The sequence below is a fragment of the Nyctereutes procyonoides genome, unplaced genomic scaffold (genome assembly GCF_905146905.1).
Source record: "Nyctereutes procyonoides isolate TBG_1078 unplaced genomic scaffold, NYPRO_anot_genome, whole genome shotgun sequence".
Taxonomy (NCBI): Eukaryota; Metazoa; Chordata; class Mammalia; order Carnivora; family Canidae; genus Nyctereutes; species Nyctereutes procyonoides.
The window spans coordinates 31,038,437-31,061,160 of record NW_026575146.1 but is presented as its reverse complement, the minus strand read 5'-3'; the positions used below and the strand labels follow the sequence as shown (position 1 = coordinate 31,061,160).

The following is a 22,724-nucleotide window of genomic DNA, read 5'->3' as shown; positions in this document are numbered from 1 at the left end:
GAGGAGAAAGGACACTGGTGTTGGTTAGGCTGCTGGTCTTCCTTTAAAACCTGGCTCTTGGGGGCCCTGGGTGGCTCAGCGGTTGAGCGTCCGCCTTTGGCTCAGGGTGTGATCCCGGGGTCCTGGGATCGAGTCCCACATTGGGCTCCCTGCAGGGAGTCTGCTTCTCTCTTTGCCTGTGTCTCTGCCTCTCTCTGTGTCTCTCATGAATAAATAAGTAAAATCTTTTAAAAATAAAAAATAAATTAAAAAAAAAATAAAACCCAGCTCTTCCTCCACCCTCTGTGAGAAGAGCCAGTGCAGTCAGGGATGGGACAAGCTTTTTCAAGTCCTGGAAGACCCCTGTCCTATATCCCCCGGGGGAGAACCCACCTGCTCGATATGCATGTTCTCCAAAAGTGCGCTGTGGGGCTGCAGGATCGGCAGGGCCACCTCGTCGTCATCTTCATAGTAACTGCAGGTGCTCTTTCTGCGCTTTGCCTCCTCGACGGTGATGATCTGAAATGGAGAAGACAAGCCCCCCAAAACCTGATTATATTTGCTTTTCCTTCACTTACTAAAAGCGACCTTGAGTACACTATTGCCTGTAACAGGTGGAGTTTTAGCAGTAGGACCTAAACTGAACCACGACCTTGGGGAAAAAAGGGCTGATTTCCTCTACAATTTCTGAACAAATGAGGAATTTAACACAGTATGACTGAGGCACTTAATATATACAAATTAAAGTCACAGGTTTTCCACTTTTACTCCTGCTGCTGGTGCTGAGTGTGAATTATTATGCATAACTCCACAGGTGACTCATACCCTTGAAAAGCCCTAAATTATTCTCTTTTGAGAATATTTGAATTGTTAAGGGATTAATCAGCAATCATTCTGTAAGACTTCTAAACATGGGGATAAGGAGGATAAGGATAGTTTTTTTTTAATCAAGACTCCTGATGTCTTCTCTCAAGGCTACGGCAGGGCACGTAGCAACAAACCCCGATAGAAATGAAAAAATGGTAAAGTCCACCAGAAGCAACAATACAAAGAAACACAAAGCTTTAGTTTAAATTACAATTAGGGCAAAATTCTTCAGGTACGACTCAGAAACTATCGACTCAGAAACTATCGAAATAACCCTTCCTTCAAAACTGAGAAACATGATTTTGCATACATTTCGTGGTAACTGTGCTTATGAATGACCCAAGTCAATTTCAGCTTAAAAATCTATTTTTCGTCCCTCCTGACACCTGGATAAATCGCTAAATGATTTTGAAACTGAATGATACCGTGACTAATTCAGCAAACTGCCCGGGTGGTAGTATCAGCGACTTTTGCATTATAGAGAAAAACACATTTACATCTAGTAAAAGCTGCCAGGTAAACCCACCCCTCAATTTCCAACATGGTACATATACTACCTGCCACCGCGTGAGCCAGATTTATAGGTAAGAAAATGAACTAATACATTTTACTATCTTCTCATGGGAGATTCACATAAAACCTTGTCAAAGAATCAACAAGTGCAGCATCCTGAGTGTGTCAAGCAAAGCGCACGTTTTTAGTGAGCTCTACATTCAACACAGGTGCGCACAGGGCTGTGGAATGATGAAAGCCAGAACATGGACCTTTTCTCACCCCGAAGAGAAGGCTGGACCGCATCACATCCATCTCCCAAGCAAACAGAATACCTGCTCGGCGGGCCGGGCAGCCCACCCTTCGGGGCCAGCGGTGCCCCCCCCCCCCCCCCCCCCGGGCTCCTCGGGAACCTCGTACCTGCACAAAGGGCTCGTGGGCCGGCCCCGCGCAGTAGAGAATCCGAACGTCTAGGGGCAACCTTCGGGCCCGCATCGTGCTGAGGGTGCCGGGGGTGCCGGGGGTGGGGGGCACGTCGGCTTGCTCTCTAACGAGGAAGGCCTTCCTCCTCTCCGTGCACCCCGCCGCCCAGCTGCCTGCACGGCTGAGTTTCTGTTTCCCCAGGAGAGGGCTCAGCACTTCTACGGGAGGGAACACGCCCAAATTAGCCTTTCCAGCCAACCCGCGCTTCCAGGCCCGCCGAGCTGGAGGCTGTAAAATGACACTTTCACCTTCGAAACGGCAGTTCCCCGACTGCCACAAAGCTCCGTGGGTTGGGGCTTTGTTTTGGTTTGGGGTTTTCCTCTTTCCTTCTGCTCCTCTTCCTGACTGTCCCCTGGCTCTGCCAGCTCCTGGGGGAGGCTGGGGTCCTGGGGGCGGCTGCTCAGGACCAGCCCCGGGCAAGGCCCGAGACACACTGTGGGGCAGAACCACTCGGACTCTGTGCCCCGGAGACCGCCTTCCCCTCAGTGCGGGACACCCGACAGCAGCTAGCCTTCCCTGGGGCCCTCCTCGCTGCCGGCAAGTGCTGGGGCTTTGCCAGACGTGGGGACGCAAAGCGGTCCACAGTCTCTAGTGGGTGAGAACACAGCAGAGAGACGCTTATTTTTATTTTTAAAGATTTGTTTATCTTAGAGAGAGAGCATGATCGGGAGGGGCAGAGAGAGGGGGAGAGTCCCAGGGTCTGTCTCACATCCTGAGCTGAAACCAAGAGTTCGATGTTTAACGCACCGCACCACGCAGGTGCCCTGAGAGGCGTTTATTAATAAATGGTGCCACTCACGTGGGCCACCCAGAGAGTCTGGAGAGGCGATCGGGCTTCAGTCTGAGAGCAGAGGGCGGGGTGTGGGGAGATGTCCAGGTGGAGGGCACAGGAGGAAAACAGAGCTGCGTTCCAGGTTCACTATGGCTTGAGAATAGAAAGCAAGTAGAGATGAAGCTGGGGAGGGACAGAAGTGGAGAAAATAAAGATGCCACTAAGAAGGTTAGAGCTTATTCTAGGGGCCACTTTTTTCCAGAACCTTGGCTGTTCTTCAAAATCATCTAGGAAAATTTAAAAACACGGATTCTGACATTCCTCTCCCAGACCTACTGAATTAATGTCTCTAGTAGGAAAGGTCTAGGATTGTTTAAAAATAAAAATCACCAAGTGGTGGTTTTGATGATTGGCTAGGTGAGTAGTGATAACTGCAGGCAATGGGGGGCTACTGAGCGTCTAAGCGTGGGCGTATATGATCGTGTGTTATTTAAGCAAGTTAAATAGCACAGAACATATATGAGGGCTTTATATATGATGAAAGAAACATGAGAAATCATTAAACAATGCAGGAAAAAATTACTATTAAAAGTATCACCTATCATGTACCAATAAATAAACTACAGATTGAGTGGAGTTTAAGTTGATACTATTGGGCTACCCATACCTAAAAACACTACAGGGGGAAAAAATAAAATAAAATAAAAAATTAAATTAAATTAAAAGACAGCCAACTAGGAAAAAAAATCTCTCAAAACCACAGGAGGTGCCCCTGGATGGCTCAGGGGGTTAGGGGTCCGACTCTTGATTTCAGCTCGTCATGATCTCAGGGTCATGAGACTGAGCCTCATGTCGGGCTCCACGCTCAGCACAGAGTCTGCTTGTCCCTCTCCCTCCTCCCGCTTGTTCTCTTTTTCTATCTCTAAAATAAATAAGTGGATAAAATCTTCAAAAAAATATAGATGAATCAATACTATCTCTTAATCATAAAGCTCACAGTGTGATGAAACTAGTAAGATTCCTTTAGGAAAATAGGCAATGAGTGGGAATCACAAAGAAAAAGCACAAATATACACACATATATACATCCATACATACTTTTTTTCATTCTATCCTCAACCAAGAAAATAAAAATTAAAATATATCTCGGCTCCCAAATTAGGAAAAATTTTTGGAAAGAAATAATAGTAATAATACTTTCTGCTGTCATAAACGCAGGAAGAGGGGCATTCCTCACATTGCTGGCAAGGTAAGTTGTCATATATCAAAAAACAGAAGCCTTAAACTGTTGATACCCTTATATCAACTAATGGTCACTTCTAGGAAACTAAGGGAATAATAAAAGTTGGAGATCATCTCATCCTTGTGAGAAACTTGAACCAACACAACGATTCCTAAAGTGGGGAGTTAAGTAAATTATAATTGAGATTTTAATTATTATGCGACCATTAAAATGAGGCTTAAAAATCTTTAGGTGATCTAATTCTCACAAGATGTTAGGTGAGAAAAGCCAGATACAAACCCTATACATAAACCATGAATGCGTTTTACAAGAATAAAATGCAAGACTCTCTATCCCCCAACCCCTAGAAACCATCCTAAAATAAAAAAGAAAAAAAGGAATTGAATAAAATGAAGAAAAGCGCTAAGTGTGGTCACACGGTATTTTTAAATGTTCTGCATTGTACTTTTCTGGAGTTTCCAAATTTCCTACAATAAGCAGGTGTTACTTATATAGAATTAGGACATAAAGCTTATTTAAAGAGTCTACATATGGGAGAACGGCCTGGGGGTGGGGGTGGGACTGGAGGTGCCCTTGAGAGTCCAAGTGAAGGGTCCAGACAGGCTGACTGGGGCCCGTCTGGTGGAGGGAGGTGGAGGTCCTTGCACCCTGTGCGGTCACCAGGGAGAAGACTCTGACTGGATATGATGAAGGAAGAGAACCCAGGATGGTACCTGGGTTCCTAGCTTGGGACACAGGTAATCAAGGTGGGAATATGTGAGAAGCGGCAAGTCTGAGGGCTGACGGTGAGACGAATTGCTTTGGACTTGCTGGGGATCAGACACCTGCTGGCATCGGGGGAGCGAAGCTGCCTCTCCCCACCTGTAAAGGAGTAGCAAGGCCGTTAGGGTGGGCGGCGGCGCTTTAAGGGGCCGCTAGTAGCAGAGCTGCTCCTGCAGGGGGATTGAGGCCAGCAGTCTGGTACGCGCTGCACTTTTGGACTCCCTGCCATGTGGCAAGGAAACAGCGATGAGTGGCCACCCTCAGCAGTTAGCAGCACCAGCACGCGGAGCTTGCACAGGCCGGCTAGTTCCCCCCTCCTTCTGTAGCCCTTCTCGGCTCTTCCTCTGCCGCTGCAGGTCTAGGAATCTGCCCTCCTTCTGCCCGGCGGCTCAGTCCCGGAGGGCCTGGGCCCAGTGCCTGGATACACAGCGTTCTCTCCCCCCAGTACCTCGTTAGCTCCTTTGCCCCGGGTGCTGAGGTGAGGCGCAAGCTCCTACTGGGGTCAAGACCTGAGCTTCCAGGGTGGGTGGGGTTGGTGGGGAGAGGCACAGGAGCCCTGGAGGAAGGCTGCTCTGGTGCAGGTGTGCAGGCCTCAGGAGGTGCTGCGGCGCAGGTGCGCAGGCCCCAGGAGGTGCTCTGGCGCAGGTGCGCAGGCCCCAGGAGGTGCTCGGGCGCAGGTGCGCGGGGCCCCAGGAGGTGCTGCGGCGCAGGTGTGCGGGCCCCAGGAGGTGCAGCGGCGCAGGTGTGTGGGCCTCAGGAGGTGCTCGGGCGCAGGTGTGTGGGCCTCAGGAGGTGCTCGGGCGCAGGTGTGCGGGCCTCAGGAGGTGCTCGGGCGCAGGTGTGCAGGGGCCGCGGTGCCATTTGCCCCTCCTCCCCGCAGTGCCGCACTTGGGAGCAGGCGCTGGTCCCGGGCAGCCCTTCCCTGGCTCGGTGTCCCCTGTGCCCCTGGCTCCGGGCGCCTCGGGCCGGGCCGAGGTGGGGGCGGCACTCGGGGTGTCCGCGCCTGGGCCCGAACGCCTCCCCCCGCACGTCGGCCGCAAGGACCTGGCAGCGGCGCCGGAGCGGCTCGGGCTGGACCGCAGCGGCCCCGGGGAGCGGGCGCCCACGGCCCCCCAGGGCGATGACCCGGGTGGCGGGGCCCCAGCAGAGGCAGGAAAGACCAGACCCGCCCGGACGAGCCCCGGGAGGAGGCGCCCGCGGCCCCGCAGGCCTTCCACGCGGAAGGGGACACGCGGGAACTAGGTGCTGGGCGACCCGCCGCGAGCGCGGGCGGGGAGGGGACCCCGGGGGCGGGGCGATAGGGAGGAGCGAGTGCGAGCGCCCCCACGGGAGGACCCGGCGCTGCAGGGTGTTCCAGAAGGATGGACTCAGGGCAGCGGGCGGGCGCGTCACCCTCGCTCATCGCAGGCGCCGGGGGCCAGCCTCCCCGGGCTCGAAACCCGAAACCCGGCGGGGCCGCGGGGCCGGTCCCCCCCCCCTCCCGCGGCTCCCTAGCCGCTCCTCCAGGCCGCCTGCACCTGCATCTCCATCCTGCCCCCCCCAGCTGCTTCTCCAGGCCGCCTGCACCTGCCTCTCCATCCTGCCCCCCCCCCCCGCAGCCGCTCCTCCAGGCCACTTGCACCTGCCTCTCCATCCTGCCCCCCCCAGCTGCTCCTCCAGGCCGCCTGCACCTGCCTCTCCGTCCTGCCCTACCCCCCCCCCCCCGAAGGCTGCCCACTTTTCAGGGCGAAGCTCCCCCAGGGCTGCACAGTGGCCTGCTGCTCTCTACACCCCCAGGACCAGCCCCCCCCCCAGGTTCAGGGCTCGGCCCGCAGCCACACTCCCCCCCCCTCCCCGCCACCTAAGGGGAGCTGCTCACCCACCCCTGCCCCTTACTCCCCCGCACTCCTCCTCCCAGAGCGCAGTTCTGGCCTTGCCGCCCAGTGAGATGCTCTGTGGGAGCCCCGGCCCCCAGCTGGGTTCTCGCCAGGCGTCATGGGGGGGGGCATTCTCCTCCCTTGGCCTCTGACCCAGGACTCCCCTCGGCCTGCCTCCCCCTGCCCAGGGCTCCTTGGCGCCCACTGCCCCGGTCACGCAGGAGTCCCCACGGGCCTGTGCTGAGCCCCACCCACCCCCCTGCCTCTCCCAGGACAACCTCACGCAGGCTCTGGGCTCGGCCTTTGCTCACCACTTCCCCAGGTGCACCTGCAGCTCCTTCCCGGGGGGTGATTCCTGCTGGGTCTCGGGCAGGCCCCAGGGCCTCGGGTTTAGGTGAATACAGGACATGCAGCACCTTCTACCAACCCTACCCCGTGCCCTGCTCCCACCCCAGCGGGGTCACGCTCGGCCCCCCAGGGCCCACTCCCAAGACCGAGCCCTCCATCCCCACATCTTCCTTCCTTGCCACATATCCCTCAGAAAATCCTGTATGTTCCGCTTCTAGTTATCTTTCAAAAGCACCCAGTTTCCTCCCCACCGCTGCCAGGCTTCTAGAAACCATGGTCTTTCCACAGTCCCAAGCTGAGCACCTCCACTGGCTCCCCAGCCCCTGGTGGTCCCACTCGGCCGGGGCGTCTGCCAGCGAGGGGGAGGCCTCTGAAAGGCCAGAGCCAGCGCACTCCCGCAGAGCCCCTGCCTTCGGGGGATGCCAGGCCTGGAGGGCCCCCGCCATGCGCCCTTGCTCCCAGTCCCTGCTTCACCCTGCGGAACTCCTGTTGGTTTCCCTAATGCCCCACACCCTCTATTCCTCCCCCCCGGGGTCACCTTTCCTCTCTGGTCACACACATGCCATGTCCCACTCCACCCCAACTGCCTGAACTCGCCCCCCTGCTCTCTGTTGTGGGGCCTGCTCCTCGGGGGCCCAGCCACGCGCTCCCGTGGCACCTGGCACCCCACCCGCACCAGCGGTTTTCGCATCATCCTGCAGCGACCCCGCGGTCAATTCTGCTTCTCTCCCCCCCTGAGCCTGCCCCACGGGAAGGGCTTGGTCAGGGCTCGGAAATATCACGAGGGGCTTTGCAGGCTACGTGAAGGAGCCTGAACTTCCTCCTGTGCCTAAAGGGGACCCAGTAGCAGTTTTAAAAAGGAAAAGTGTGATGACCCAGCAGCGGTGGCATTTCTCGGACACCGATCACCAGCTCAGAGGAATAAAGTCATTTCCCCTCCCCACACCACCCCTATAACTTCAAAAGTGTACAGGAAATCTAACTTCTGGCGAGCCAAGAGGTTCTCGGTGTCCGGGACCATGAAGACTGTGACTACACACTGCGACCTTAGGACCACGACGGTCTAGCCCCTCTTGGGTGCTCACCTCCCAGCTCTTGGTGGTCGGCTCACTGAAGAAGTTGTCGATCATGTTCAGCTCTTCCTTTTCCACCACCACAAAGCCTTGCTCTTTGGCATCTTTCCCGTAGACGTCAGGAGACCACTGAACAAAGAACGTGTACAAGTGATCCACCCTGAAAAACACGTTCGTCGTAGGAGTTAACACCAAATCCACTTTCCTGGCAGGCCCGGACTGGGACTCGGGCGCTCACAACCATCTTTCTCCGGCTTGGCGAACTCATCTTACTAATTGGGCAACTGCCCACCGTGAAGATGGTTCTGCTTGTGCGTTCCAAGTTTGGAAAAAAAGGTCAAAAAGTGAAAGCAGGAGTCCACGGACACTGAGAACCTGTCTTTCAACCTGAGGAAAAGATCAAGAGATGGGACATAACACTGAAAAACCATGAAGTCTTTCCACCAAATATTTGCTCCTCCCTGGGTCTTCGTTTATTGGGCACTTGTATTCGATGGGGGGAAAAGCCTGCCCTGAACCTTTAGCTGGAAAAGATAAAACACCAGTGAGTTTTTATGTAGTTGAAGCCCTGTTAGAATTTTAGCCAAACACCCTCAATAATTACAAAGTCAGTGATTCTGTTGTCGTTTCAATATTAGAAAGAGACCTAATTCGGGCAGCCTGGGGGGCTCAGCAGTTTAGAGCCTCCTTCAGCTTAAGGCCTGATCCTGGAGACCCGGGATCGGGTCCCCTGTCGGGCTCCCTGCATGGAGCCTGCTTCTCCCTCTGCCTGTGTCTCTGCCTCTCTCTGTATGTGTCTCTCTCATGAATAAATAAAATCTTGAAAGAAAAGAAAAGAAAAGAAAAGAAAGAAAGAAAGAAAGAAAGAAAGAAAGAAAGAAAGAAAGAAAGAAAGAAAAGAAAAGAAAAGAAAGAAAAGAAAAGAAAAGAAAAGAAAAGAAAAGAAAAGAAAGAAAGAAAAGAAAGAAACCTACTTTTATGGACCTGGGAATGTGATTCCTACTTCCTACTTCTCTGCTCCCTCACACATACTGAACACCCCAAGGTACTGTAGCATCTCTCCAGACAGACCTCAGCCACAGAGAGACGGCTAAATGGCTAATTTCCAAGCAGAGAAGATCATTGCTAATTCTAAAGAGTTAAAACTGCATGAAAATGATTTAGCAACGTCACCATAGCTTGAAAGTCTGTATTCCTCCCCCACAAATCCATCCATTGAACCCCAACCCCAAATGTGATGGTATTTAGTTAGACGCAGGGCTCTGGGAAGTGCTTAGGTCGTGCGCCCACATTACCATTACGGGGCTGAGTGCCCTTGGGAGAGGATCCCTTTTCCCCAGGGGATGCGGGGAAAGGGCAGCCGGAAAGGGCAGCCGTCTAGGACCAGGCAGGGGGCCTTCGCCAGCCCCGTCTGCCAGCATCTTGTTCTCGGACTTCCCAGCCTTGAGAAGGGTCAAGAATACATTCCTGTGGCTCAGAGGCCACGTGGGCTGCGGCATCCTCCTAGAGCAGCACGGGCGGACCCCAAAGAAACAGAACGGAAACCTAAGACGGACGTCCCCCGACCATCCTGGAATCCCCGTGGACCAAGCGTGGACCAAGCGGGCCGGGCCGTAGGTTTCTATGTTCCCAGCTGCTCTCGCTCACACGACGTGATCTTCTCCTCATCACCACCGGGGCTAAGATGTCATTGCTTGTGACAGTCTGACATCAGATACCTACATGGGCCGCATTGTGGCTTTGCACTGGTTCTTAGTGGCTAAAGTCGTGAAAGTAATAAATCATGAATGGCCTGAGCTCCCAGGCCCTGGGGGTATTTAGCTTGTTCCCCATTCTTCAGTCCTGTTACAGTGAAACATCCTCGGGCTCTGTGCCTCTCACCACCTTTTGAATTATTTCCTTGAGATCAGTTCCCCAGAAAAGGGATCATTGGGCCAAAGGGCATGATTTTACAGCTTGTGACTCACGCTGCCAGGTCACTGTTGAAAGGCTTTACTCATTTACTGGGCCACCCAGCACCGCAGTTTGCACTGCAGTTTAACACTCTTGCTGAGTTTAACACATTTACTCTTTTTTTTTTTTTTTTTTTAAGATTTTAATGTGTATTTAAAAGTTTGACCTGACTCACTTGGCATTTCTTTTGAGTGTTCGTGTGCTGGGCCATTTTCAAGTTTTCTTCCTGCTAGAGCTTTTCTTTCATGAACGGGCTCTTTTTGACTATGGAGTCAGTGTTTTCCTTTCCAGTGTGTGGGAACTTTTAGAGAATGTAAGCATTAGCCACTGTCAAATGTATTTCAAAACTGCTGTTTCCCTTTTCATATTAATCCTATCTTTCCTTTCATGATACAGGATTATCAATTTTCATGTATTTTAGAAGTGTATTTCCCTTGAGAACTACTCCTACTCCTTCAAAAAAGGGAGAGTTGGCATCCAAGATAAGGTGTGTATCAGTGTGTATGACTTGCTACCATTTCTATTAAAAAAAAAAACCCACAACAAATATAGATATAATTGTATGCATGTGATGGCTAATGCTATATGACCACAACTTAGCCATGTTTTGGTCAAACACTAGTCTAGGTGTTGCTGTGAAGGTTGTTTTTTTTTTTTTTTTTTAGATGTGATTAACATTTAAATCAGGAGACTTTCAGTAAAGCAGATTATCCTCTAGCATGCAGGTGGGCCTCGTGCAATCAGTTGAAGGCCTTACTAGGAAAAGACTGAAGTCTTCTGGGTAGGAAGGAACTCTGTCTCTAGATAGCGTTCAGACCTGGGACTACCTTATCACATTCTCCCTGGCAGATTTCAGGCTGGCCGACTCCCACAACCATGGAAGCCAAATTCCTTACAGCAAATCTTTCTCTCTACATATCCTTGTACATACATATCCTTTTGGTCCTGTTTCTCTGGAGATCCTTGACTAGTACACTGGACTATTCTGAAAGATTTTTTATAAGAAATGGATCCCTGGGTGGCTCAGCAGTTTGGCGCCTGCCTACGGCCCAGGCGTGATCCTGGAGTCCCGGGATGGAGTCCCACATTGGGCTCCCTGCATGGAGCCTGCGTCTCGCTCTGCCTATGTCTCTGCCTCTCTCTCTCTCTCTGTCTCTCTCTCTGTCTCTCATGAATAAATAAAATATTTAACAAAGAAAAAGAAATCGATCAAGGGACACCCAGGTGGCTCAGCAGTTTAGCATCTGCCTTCGGCTCAGTTTGTGATCCCAGGGTCCTGATATCGAGTCCCACATCGGGCTCCCTGCATGGAGCCTGCTTCTCCCTCTGCCTGTGTCTCAGCCTCTCTCTCTGTGTCTCTCGTGAATAAAAAAAAAGAAAAAAAGAAAAAAAAGAAACCAATCAAAATGGTTACCCCTAGTGAATGGAATGGAAGAATGACATATTTTGCATCATGTATATCTTTAGGTTATTTTTGTTTTTGGAGTACGCAGGACACTTTTGTGATTCAACTTTTAAAATTATATTTTAAAAAGCAAATAATGAGAAGTTTCTTCTCACCCACATCCCTGTCCACCAAATCCTGTGCCCATCCTTCTCCCTTCTCCCTTACAGGTGACCACTTTATTCATTTCCTGTATATTTTTGTAGTGTTATACAGATACAAATAAGTATAAATACATATTCTTTTTGTCTTCCATTTCTACAAAAAGTAGTACTATTCTCTCTTTTGCTTTCTTCATTCAACGACATATCCTAGATATCTTTCCATATTAGTATATAAATGGTTTTCTCATTCTTTCTTTATAGCTACACAGAACTTTACTCTGCGATTTACCAAAGCTATGTCATCATCCTCTATCGATGGACAGCTTGATTTGTTTCCAGATTCTGCAGTCACGAATGACGCTGTGACGAATAACTTTGTATGTGAGTCACTTCACGTGTATACAGATATCGTTGTAGGATATATTCCCAGAAGTGGGACTGAGTTGTCAGAGGAGCAATTCCCTTAAATTCTGCTATATAAAAACCATGCTGACCTTTTTAGGGATGGTATCATTGTCTTCCTATCAGTAATATATGTATACACACACACACACACACACCTCTTTTGAATCTTTCAAGTATTTTTACCATGTAGTATAAAATTCCCCATTAAAAATTAACTAAGGAGAAACTAATCACCACTCCAGGGAGGTTGATGAGTATACAATTCTAACCCTTTCCATTTTCTAACACTTAAAATGGAGTACTTTGTTTGTTTTTTTTTTTTTTTAAGATTTTATTTATTTATTCATCAGAGACACAGAGAGAGAGGCAGAGACCCAGGCAGAGGGAGAAGCAGGCTCCATGCAGGGAGCCCGATGTGGGACTCGAACCCAGAACTCCAGGATCACGCCCTGGACCGAAGGCAGGCGCTAAACCGCTGAGCCACGGAGAATTAAATATGCTTCACTCTCACTCATTGGAAAAGAAGCCGTTTACTATGCGCATATCCCCCACATTGGATAAACTGACTTCCTGACTACCTGCTGGCTAGCTTACCTGTGAGAAAGAGAAAGAGCAGGCCCTGACACGGGGAGCTCGGGGCGCTTGGGGCGCTCGTCCCCGAAACCCGCTCCCAGCTGGGCCCCGGTATTCTCCTGCGGAACATATGCAATTTCACAGAACACCAGGACTGGACAAGACGGCTCAGTGACTACGATGAATCGTGACAACAAGACCGCTCTGAGGCCTCATATCTGAACACAAACAAAAACACGAACACTGTCCAGCCAAAAAATGACCAAACATCCCTCCAATTTGGCTACTATGAATGACTGCGCTTCTTTATTAAGTACCTCTCCGGGCTTCCTCTCTAGTCTAGTTGCTCTTAGATAAGACTTACACCCAATCATAGCATCCCCTCTGCTTCCTGGGAGCACCTAACACCGACCGAACCCCCACTTCGTTAAGTCCTTCCCTCAATCACCTCACACAAATCTATATCCTCTATCTCCCTTCCAGCACCCTCTTTCTGAGACACCCACAGTCCCCTGCTCTGTTTGCTCCCCTACAGCAATGAGCCGATCCAACTCATCCAACTGTAGGTGTGTTTCTGGTGTGTCTGGTCAGAGGGCACTGCCTCCCTCAACAACACTCCTGTGCACCACTAGGTGCCAGTGACCCTGCCCTCATGGAGACGACCTTTGGGATTGTGAGAGCGGATGGGGTCCTGGGTATTATCCAGTTCAGCTAACTCTCCTTAGATGGAAGGGAATGGGGCCCTGAAGTCGACCATCAGCATCACAGCCAGGACTAGATCTTCTGAGGTGACAACCAGGGTTCTTTCAACCACACTACACAGCCCTCCCCTTATTTCACACTGATTTCTAAATTGTTCCCCCAACTAACTTCCTGGTTATGACACTAGACACAGTTTTATCACTTTTAGGACCCACTTTCCATGAAGGCCTGCTCATTTATTCTCCAATAGTTTACCCTCAGGGGGAAAGTCACCGCATAAGCGTGAACATTGAAGAAGCATCCCAAGAAATGCTAAAAGCTCACGTCGACACATATCCCTGCGCAAGATGGCGAGGGAATGAGGAATGAGGTATGGGTTCTGCATCAGGGGCACTTGGGAGGCTCAGCCGGTCAGGCGGCCTCCTTCGGCTCAGGTCATGATCCCAAGGTCCTGGGGTCGAGGAGTCTGCTTCTCCTCCTCCCTCGGCTCGTACCCTCTTTCTCTCTCTCAAACAAATAAAATCTTTAAAAAAAAAAAAAGGATTTCATTCCTCCTTGGACATTATAAGAAAACAAACTGTGCAAACTGCAAGTCAATAAAGATTTTAAGGAGCGAGCCTATGCTAGCAATGGCCAGTTACTTCCCTTTTTGGTGAGGAAGACATCAAGCTGCTTGAGGAGATCATTTAAGCGGTCCTTTTTCTTACATAGATACAAGGCGAGTAGGATTTATTATTCCAGAGGAAGATATAATTAGACATTCTCTACTTGATGAAGACAACTTGCGCTTCGAACCCACTGGAAGGTGGGAGACAGGGACGATTTGTGTAAGGGCCACAGGATGTCCTGGGAAGGAGGAATCCTGTGCCCAATCCCTCTCTTTTGAAGAGATACTCAAGATTATTAGAACATCTTTGATTGATTAAGGTGGTCTTAGTAGAGATATGTCCATAGGGAAGGACAATACCCCAATCCCCACCCCACCCTCCTTGAAAAGAAACTCTTCAGGACAGTAGAAGGAATGGTCTAGATGGATGACCTGGGATCCATACAAATTCCATGATTATTGTAGGAGGTCAATTTGGGCACAGGGCGCTGAAACTTAGAGCAAACCAGCTGCCACACTGGACACACCATGGAAGGAAATGACTGCTTACGCCACATGTGCATGTGTGGGTCTCTCAGGAACGACAAGCTGGGGTGGAGGGGGACGAGCTCAAGTCTGGCATAAAGCATCCTTGCCTGCCAGTGCCATTCCCTCTAGAAGAGGTACCCCCGGCAGGGGCAGGAGCGTGGGCCTCTGCCCCCACGCCTCTTCCCTCGGGGTTGGGCTTCGGGTGGGTGGTGGGCTGAGCCTCTGGCGGCCAGTCCCTTAAGCTCAGGAGCACTGGGCACTTCGGCCCTGGCACAGAGAGCAGCAGCTAGGGAGGAGGAAAGAGGTATTCTCAAAATACCACAGGAAAGCGGGTCAGAGTCCTAAAAGTATTTAAATATTAAACAGAGAAGCGACCTCAGGTTTGAAGCGGTGCTGAACTGTGTCAGTGACCTAAAAAGAAAAGCTGCGACTCCCCGTCCCGAGGACCCTCCATCGTACGGGATCTCTCAGGGGCGCGTAGTACTATGCCCAACTTACACAGAGGGAAACTGAGGCTGGGCGGCTTGGGTTTAGGAGCGCTCCTAAATGCACGCAGCCCTCCTGCCGCCTCAAGGGCGAAGCCAAAGAAATGAAGAACTCAGGCGGCCTGTCTCACAAGAGAAATTAAAGGGTGTTCAGCACCAATCTGATCACTTAACTTAAGAGGTCTTAAAGAAAACCTCAGGCCTCTGGAGACCAAATGGAAGGGACCCACGTCCCCCTTCCTTCCAGCTCAATTTCTGCACAATTCTGTAGCCTTTGTTTATTTTTACTATTTAACTGGGGTGGGTGGGGGGGCAAGGAAGAGGATATGACTTCATCTTTTTTTTTTTTTCCTTTTAGATTAGAATAACTCTCAGTTTATTTAACCTAAATTCTTGGAATGATTCTTTTTGGCCAACTGGGTTTTCCTGGTCACTAGTTCCCAGAAGTCAACCCTGCCATCTGGAAACAGGCCTCCAAGTTCTGGAAACTCCCCTCCTTGTCCCTCTGCCTCCCCTTCACCCACTCCTTCCTCTATTCCGTGCCAGCTCTGCTCTCACCTTGACCCCCATGACCCCCTCCCCCTTTCCCCAGCCATTAGCCCCTCCTGGATTCGCAGGCTTCGGGCAATCTCCACCTCGCCCTCACTGTCGTCCTCCTAATGGACCTCTGCCCTTCCAAACACCTTCGTACAGGATCATCTTGCTGGCTCCTCCTCCCCTGGGATGATGGATGTTGCAGGGTTTTCTTCTTTGTGCTTGATGCGTTACTACAAGTCCAAGGCCCTGAACCTTGGCGAAGAAAGCCCTCCCTCCCGGGGCTCCCTACTCACGCCAACTCACTTCCTTGACTACTCCAAGCCGTGGTTGCTCCAGACCTCTGCTTTTGCAAGCCCTTCACCTCGTCTCCTACCCCATTCCTCTCTGAACAGAGGGCTCTCCACCACACCATCCTAATAACGCACTGCCTCCGCCGTCCCTCTTAGCATCTCTCGCTTCAGAGGAAGGAACTTTTCTCTTGCCCATTTTAACCCTGTCGTCTGCCCTTCCGACCGTCCTAATGCTTGCGGAGTCTCCTCCGTCATCTCCACCCCACCCGTCCGTGCCTTTATTCCCTTCATCCTAAGCCAAGCGCCTACTTGCATTTCCCCGTCCTTACACATGAAAGGCTCTGGATGTTGTTTCTCCCTAAAGCTCCCTTCCCTACCTCATCCTCCCTTCAGAGCATATTGTTAACATTTGGGTTGGCATATTTTCCACCTCCTTTTCATTCCTGAATTCTCCTGTTCTGATTTTATTAACCTTTTAGTATAAGCCCTCTGTTAAACCTGCCTCAGATGCCATCTGGATGGAGGCGCAGTTTTTAACCTTGTTCTCCCTCCTCCTACTGTAGTGAAGCTGATTTTCTTATAAGTGACCTGCTGTCAAACTCAGTGGCATCTCCATCATTTGTCTTGACTTCTGAAAGGCGGCTGGTGGTTCTTCTCGAAACCCACCCAATAACTCACCCCGTTTCTGAGGAGTCACTGAGCTGCTTTCGCCTCAGGACCTCAGTACACCTCTGGTCAAGCCAACACAATGACCAGTGACTGCTGCCATACAGGCTGCTGCCCTGTAGCCATGGGCGCGGTGAATGCATGGGCAGGGAAGGAGGTCACGCGCCAGGCCCCAGGAAAGCTGGAGGACACAGGAGAGGTGGTCCTGGAAGGAAGCCAAGAAGAAATGACACGAAGGCAGAAGTGACCTTACAAAATGCAAATCTGACCACTTACACCTAGCGGTGTAGAATCCTTCCAGCATGTCCCTTACCCCTGATGGGCTCAGGATAGATTCACACCCCGGGGGTGCCTGAGAGCTCTGCTTTGTGCCAGTCTCCAAAATGCACTCCTTGCTGCAGCCATGTGCTCCTGTACCATTGCTCCGACTGCTGCCTCCTTCCCTCCTTCCTTCCTAAGAAGGGTGATGACGAGGGTAAGCCTGGAGGAGAGTCATCTCAGGCCGCGGTCAGGGAAGCCAGGGGTCACAGCTACCCGGGCGCTGAGGGAGGGAAAGAGGCCCCGCGCGGCAGGGAGCAGGTGCAAAGGGCCACGGCGAGGGCCAAGTGCACACGTCAGAGGAAGAAGGGCACCGCGGTGGGCCCCCTGGTGCCTCCTGGCAGCTGAGATGCAGGGGACCCACGTGCCACCCTACAGGGGCTTAGCTGGAAGGGGGTGCACTGAAGAGACCCAAACACAGGGACAGAAGCGGGGGCACCCGAGCGTGGAGGTGCGCGCCGACTACTCGTGCAGAGCCTGAGCTCCTGAGGGGTGGGCGGGGAGCAAGACTGAGCCTTTGGCCCACAGGCGTGGGGAAGGAGGGTGAAAGAGGCAGGGGGGCCAGGTGGCTGAGGGGGTTGCACGGAGTCCTGGCTTGGGACCAACGGCTTGGACCTTAGGCGCGGCTCCTGTCCCCCGCGTGGGGGCAGCTGCGCGGAGCGTCCCCAGGAGACGCGGGTGGGGCCAGCACAGGGCCCCGGGATGACAAATGAGGGCTCTGCCCAGGAGGCCACGTCAGTGCCCCAGGCCCGCCGACCCCGGCCCCTCCACCCCCGGCCCCTCCACCCTCGCTGCGCACTCCCCTCCAGGCACAAGCCCCAGCCCAGCCACAGGGGGGACCAAAACCTGGCCCCTGGGCTCTGTTTAGGTTTTCTGCTTACAGATCTGGGCCTAATCAACGTCTGCATGAACTTCAAAGGTTTCGATCATGGAAGCCAGGCTCCTTTAGGGATCCAGCCCAACAGAGACATCAGATTCAAGTTCCCAATCCCCTCCCAGCAGGTGCGCTGTCATCATGGAGAGGAAACTCAGGGAAGGCCGAGGATACAAGCTCTTGAAGGCCATCAGCCCTCCCTTGGAGGCAGCCAAGTGTCAAGGGGAGGAGGAGCCACGGCGGCAACCAGGAGGGCAGGGGCAAGTTCGGCCTCTCCCTCACCGTAACCCCACGTGGTAGCAGCCACCAGTTAGCAGTTCTGTCCAGTGGAAGAGGAGAGATGCTCCCACAGATGGCCTTGACCAACTCCACATGTTAGGGGAGGCCCCGGGGTCAACCATCAGGTCAGTTCATGGTCTCAATCCCCATGCATCACCATTTCCTTTACGGTTGGTCCCACTGTTGTTTTCTTAAAAGCCCATCGCTGACAAAACTGTAGGGTTGAGGCACACCTGGGTGCCCACCTGGGGGCTCAGTCAGTTAAGCATCAGACTCTTGGTTTTGGTTCAGGTCATGATCTCAGGGGTGTGAGCTTGAGCCCACATCAGGCTCCGTGCTCAACAGGGACTCTGCTTGAGATTCTCTCTCTCTCTCACCCTCACCCCGCTAAAATAAATAAATCAATCTTTAAAAAAAAAAAAAAACAAAAACCAAACCTGTAGGGTTCAGGGATATAACCTGATGAAAAATCTGAGTTGATGCTTGGAACAAAACATCACTATTCACCCTTTACATATATGTACAAATACAATCCATTTTCTCACAACTAGCTATGTGGGATTTTATTTACTGTTATGTTTTTCTCTTTCTTCTTTTTTTTTAACATAGTTGTGAGATCAAGTAAAAAGTACACATGTCTAAGGTAAAGCCCTGAAATGGTCCCTTTCTTACTAGCTGGGGGGCTTTGGGAAAGTTCCTTAATCTCTCTGAGCTTCTCAAACGAAAGTAAGAAAGCCTAGCCCCTCCTATAGCTGTCTGGAGAATTAAATGTATCCGGAAGTTCTATCTACCTTCAGACAGACCTTTTACAAAGTCCCTTCCACGTGATCATCTAAAATCCTGCCACCACACAGACCAACAAACTGGGACCAAAACAACCCTGAAGCAGTCGGGCATTTCTGTCTTATCAAGGGTCACTCCACTGGTAGGAAAAGAAAGTGGGGCTACACATAGCAAGATACGTCCCCCAACCCCCCAGTCGATTTAAAAATTATAAGCTGGAACCATGAAACGATTTAATAACTATTACATTAGAAGCATACTTTAGAGTACATTAGAGCATGGAGAATGGGAAATAATAAGAAATGGGATGAAGAGAGTAAGAATGTGACCTAGAGAGTAAGGAGATACACGCACATGCAGTCCCACCGTTTACTTGTCCTGCTGATTATAAATTAAAGACATCCCAGTGCACCTCAATCTAAAACATCCCCAGGCTCCATTCTGAATACAGCCACAGGAGCCCGACAAAGGTGTTACCAGAATAGGACCAGCTCTTAAAACCCACCTCGATGGCCTGACCCAAGGTCCTTATATGAAAAGGACCTTCATTTTCCTTGCCCCCATAAGGTCCCTTTCAGATTCAATATTCTACAACTCTAAATGAAACCAGTAAACACGCTGGGGTATCGCCCATTGTTAAAGGGTGTTAGTGTGTTTATAAAAAGAAAAGAATATTAAAATTAAACATTTTAATATTTATTAAAATTAATTATAAAAGAAAATTGATACTATTAATAGAATTAACATTCATATTTATTAAAATTAATTATAAAAGAGATTAACATTTTATTTTATAAAAAGTAAATTTATTTACAAAATACCAACTAAATATGCCTCTTGGTCCTGGTTCACCAAGAATAGTAAGACAGTTCTTTTGAGAATCACTGATCAGAATAGTAATTACAGTCATAAAAAGGATCACTTAAAACTAATTAAAAACTAGAAGTTTATACTAATATCAATGCTGGAGGCCTTAAACTGGCAGCCCATAGCTTTGGGGTCAGCTTCTGTACTTTTCTCTGTTAAGTAAAGAGTGGCTAATACTTGAAAATTGAGGAGATTTGACACATATAATACATATTTCAGCTTTTTTTTTTTTGGAAAAAGATGGGAAGATCAAGCAACTATTAAATCACATTCCCACCTGGCAGCTTTCACCTGCAGGTATGGAGGTACACAGCTAACAGGGCAGCTGTTCTCTAGGGCAGGTGATTAACACAGCCCCCCCCCCCACAAGCTTTCCTCCCTGCATCCCTCCATCCCTCCATCTGGCTCAGTAATTACTGCTTCTGCATACTTACTCCCAAACACTGTGCGCAGCCCCCATTGGCATTAAAGAGTCTGCTGTGGAAACCGGCCACGAGCTATGCTCCCAAGTGCTGGTGTTCACTCCTCCAGCAGAAAGCACAGCCACCACAGCTCCTATGAAGCGCTCCTATGAAGGGGGGTATTTTTTTTCATGAACTGGGATCTGGCTACAGAGTCACTGATTAACTCAAGGCATTTGCCCAGACTGATTACTAAAATTACTGAAGGGTGGCTGCCTAGGAGCGCTTCTGGAAGGTGGTGATGAATTTCTAGAACTTTAAGTTAATGAGACAAAAGGTAACGTGACCAGAAAAAGAATGAGAGGAAGCAGTATCACTTCAAAGCATTTTAAAGCATTAAAAAAAAAAAAAAGAATATTGACACCAGTGATTAATAATCCTGTAGCTTATACTTGTTAAGCAATTTTCCAGAACTTAAACTTGTGTTAAATACAAAGAGGAAAAGACCATTCCTTTAGGAATTATTTTGGAGATCTTTTTTTTCTTTCTTTAATAGTAACACTTTTACCTTAAAACATAACAATGAGAATATGGTATGATATGTGTTATATTTGAAAACCACAGGGCTAGTGTTCTGAAATACACCTGGTTTGGCTACGTAGGGCCTAAACTATTGTAGAAAGCATAAAACTTTAAAGACTTTTAACACTATGGTCTCACTGGCATTGACAGTTATTAAATATTTCAATTTAGCTCTGACCCTGCTAAAAGCAAGATGACTTTTGATCAGAAAATGCAGTGCTAACTATGGTTAATGATTTCATGCAAGAAAACTAGGTTAGTTTCTTTTTTTTAAGGATTTATATTTATTTATTCATGAGAGACACAGAGAGAGGCAGAAACACAGGCAGAGGGAGAAGCAGGCTCCCTGCGGGGAGTCCGATCTGGGACTCCATCCCAGGATCCTGCCTAGGTTAGTTTTTGATTCCTTTAATTCACCCCCTTTTCTCCAAGGAAAATGCTCTTGAGAGGACTTTGTTTAGTCTTCATGAGGGTCCTTATGATTTGGACATTTTCCCATAGAAATCTAGTTTAATAAGAGAATCAATTTTCTTTTTTATGATTTTACTTGTTACTGCAAAAGTAATGCATGCAAACTAAATGCATGCCCAACATTTAATGGCAAAGAAAGATACATTTAAGTAAAAGCAATTTATAATGTACACATACACACACAATTATCATATATAGAGGGACAGATACACATAATCATTCCATTAACTCATACATAGAAAAAAGGCCAAAAGACTACAGAAATAAAAATAAATTGTAGTTAGCTTTGTGTAACAAAATTGAGCTTCTTCCTTTTTTGCCTTTTTGTATTTTTCTGAATATTATATAAAGTCTGCATTATTTTAGTTATAAGGAATAAGCTATTTAAATTTATTTTTAAAGATTTTATTTGAGAGAGAGAGACAGAGATAGTGATAGAGATAGAGATAGTGATAGAGAGCATGAGAGGGGAGGGCAGGGAGAAGCAGGCTCCCCGCAGAGCAGGGAGCCCAACGTGGGGCTGGATCCCAGGACCCTGAGATCATGACCTGAGCTGAAAGCAGAAGCTTAACCGACTGAGCCACCCAGGCGCCCCTAAATATTCTCATCTATGAGCCTATAGGCTAATTCATGCATCCATCCAATTAACCTTTAGGAGTACATTACATACTAGATCCTACGCTGCTTTTAGGACACAATATAAGACACAGTGTCCAAAGCCCCAAGTAGTTCACATCCATAAGAAACGTGTAGGAAGTGCTATGATGGAGGCAGGGGTACAGTACATCCAAACCAGACAGGGAACATTTGTTAGAGGAAACATTTGAACCAGTAAATGTATGTAGGTGAGGTGGGTAACGGGGCTGTGCATGAGAGGAAGCTGGGCATCCCAAGCAAGCCAGTCAGTAAGTCTGATTCACATTTCCTACCATTGAAACATGGCCAGTGTCCACAGAGGGGTCAGAATGAGAGCTAGAGAGCCTCGTGATACTAAGTGGGTAAAATAAGCTGGATGTGGTGACAGAAAATGTGGGAAGATGAGTGAGAAGCAAGATTCTGTCCACATTCTGGCTCTGGGGACTGGGTGGCTGGTGGTATCGGCTGCTGTGATAGAGAAAACAAGAGGCAGGTGTCAGGAGGCCAGTAGCAGGGACAAAGGTAGAAATAAGAACCCCAGTGTAGGGTATGATCTGCCTTGGGTTTGTTTGATCCGTGGATGATCCAAATACTGAGGACTATCAGGTACACGTGTTTGGGGCTCCATAGAACATTCTACACTTAAGATAGCTGGACATGACTGGCATATAAAGAATTCAATAGGTGCAGGCAATTATATATGTAGTGAGAAACAGAGAGGGTCACCTAAGGGAACACTGAGGAGACAGAAGAAGGAAAGAGGGTGTCAAAGAAATGGATGATGGCCAACGGTATCAAATGCTATAGAATGTTCTGGTAAAATAAGAACACAATACTCTCCCTTTATTATGATATGGAGGATGCCTCACAGATTCTAGTTTTCTATCCCAAATCCAAAGCTGCAGGATGTTCAGGGGACGACCCAGGTGCTCTGTATGTTTAAAGGCTCCTAGATGGTTTTATTACCAAGCTAAGTTTGGCACCCACCGATCTAAGCCATGAGTTCTTTGTTAACTCTGTGCTTTCATCTCTAGGAGACAGAACACATTCCTTCATGGGCTTCAGTCCTCTATATTTCTGAATTCAGAAGCTGCAATTGCTTCTGTAAGAGGAAAAGGTGCCAGACTTCAATTCCTCCCCTCCCAGTGCCTTCTTGTCTGTGGGTTGCTCACCAGGCAAGTGTAGGTTGAGAAAACACAGTTCCTGCCAGTCTAGGGAGAGATCACTGTGGGGGCACTATTTTGGGAAACAAAGGATTTGCACAACTAGAGAAGGGGGGGGAACCACCCCAGCTCAGGAATGCAGTAGTTTTAAAAAGGTACCAAGCCAGAAAGGCCCTCTCCT

At 49.5% G+C, this 22,724-nt stretch overlaps 1 protein-coding gene across 6 annotated transcripts in view; it reads right to left on the bottom strand.

Moving 5' to 3' along the window:
* Positions 1-22,724, bottom strand: part of NCOA7 (nuclear receptor coactivator 7) — a 158,001-nt gene that overhangs the window by 12,847 nt on the left and 122,430 nt on the right. For 5 of the 6 annotated variants that reach the window (XM_055310424.1, XM_055310425.1, XM_055310426.1 and 2 more), the window contains 2 exons: positions 7,888-8,035; positions 373-498 (listed from right to left, as the gene is read on the bottom strand). In XM_055310424.1, the coding sequence (XP_055166399.1) occupies positions 373-498; positions 7,888-8,035 (274 nt within the window). Of the gene's footprint in view, positions 1-372; positions 499-1,758; positions 1,938-7,887; positions 8,036-22,724 lie in introns of those variants that run through there. The other variant, XM_055310428.1, reaches the window with a different exon arrangement.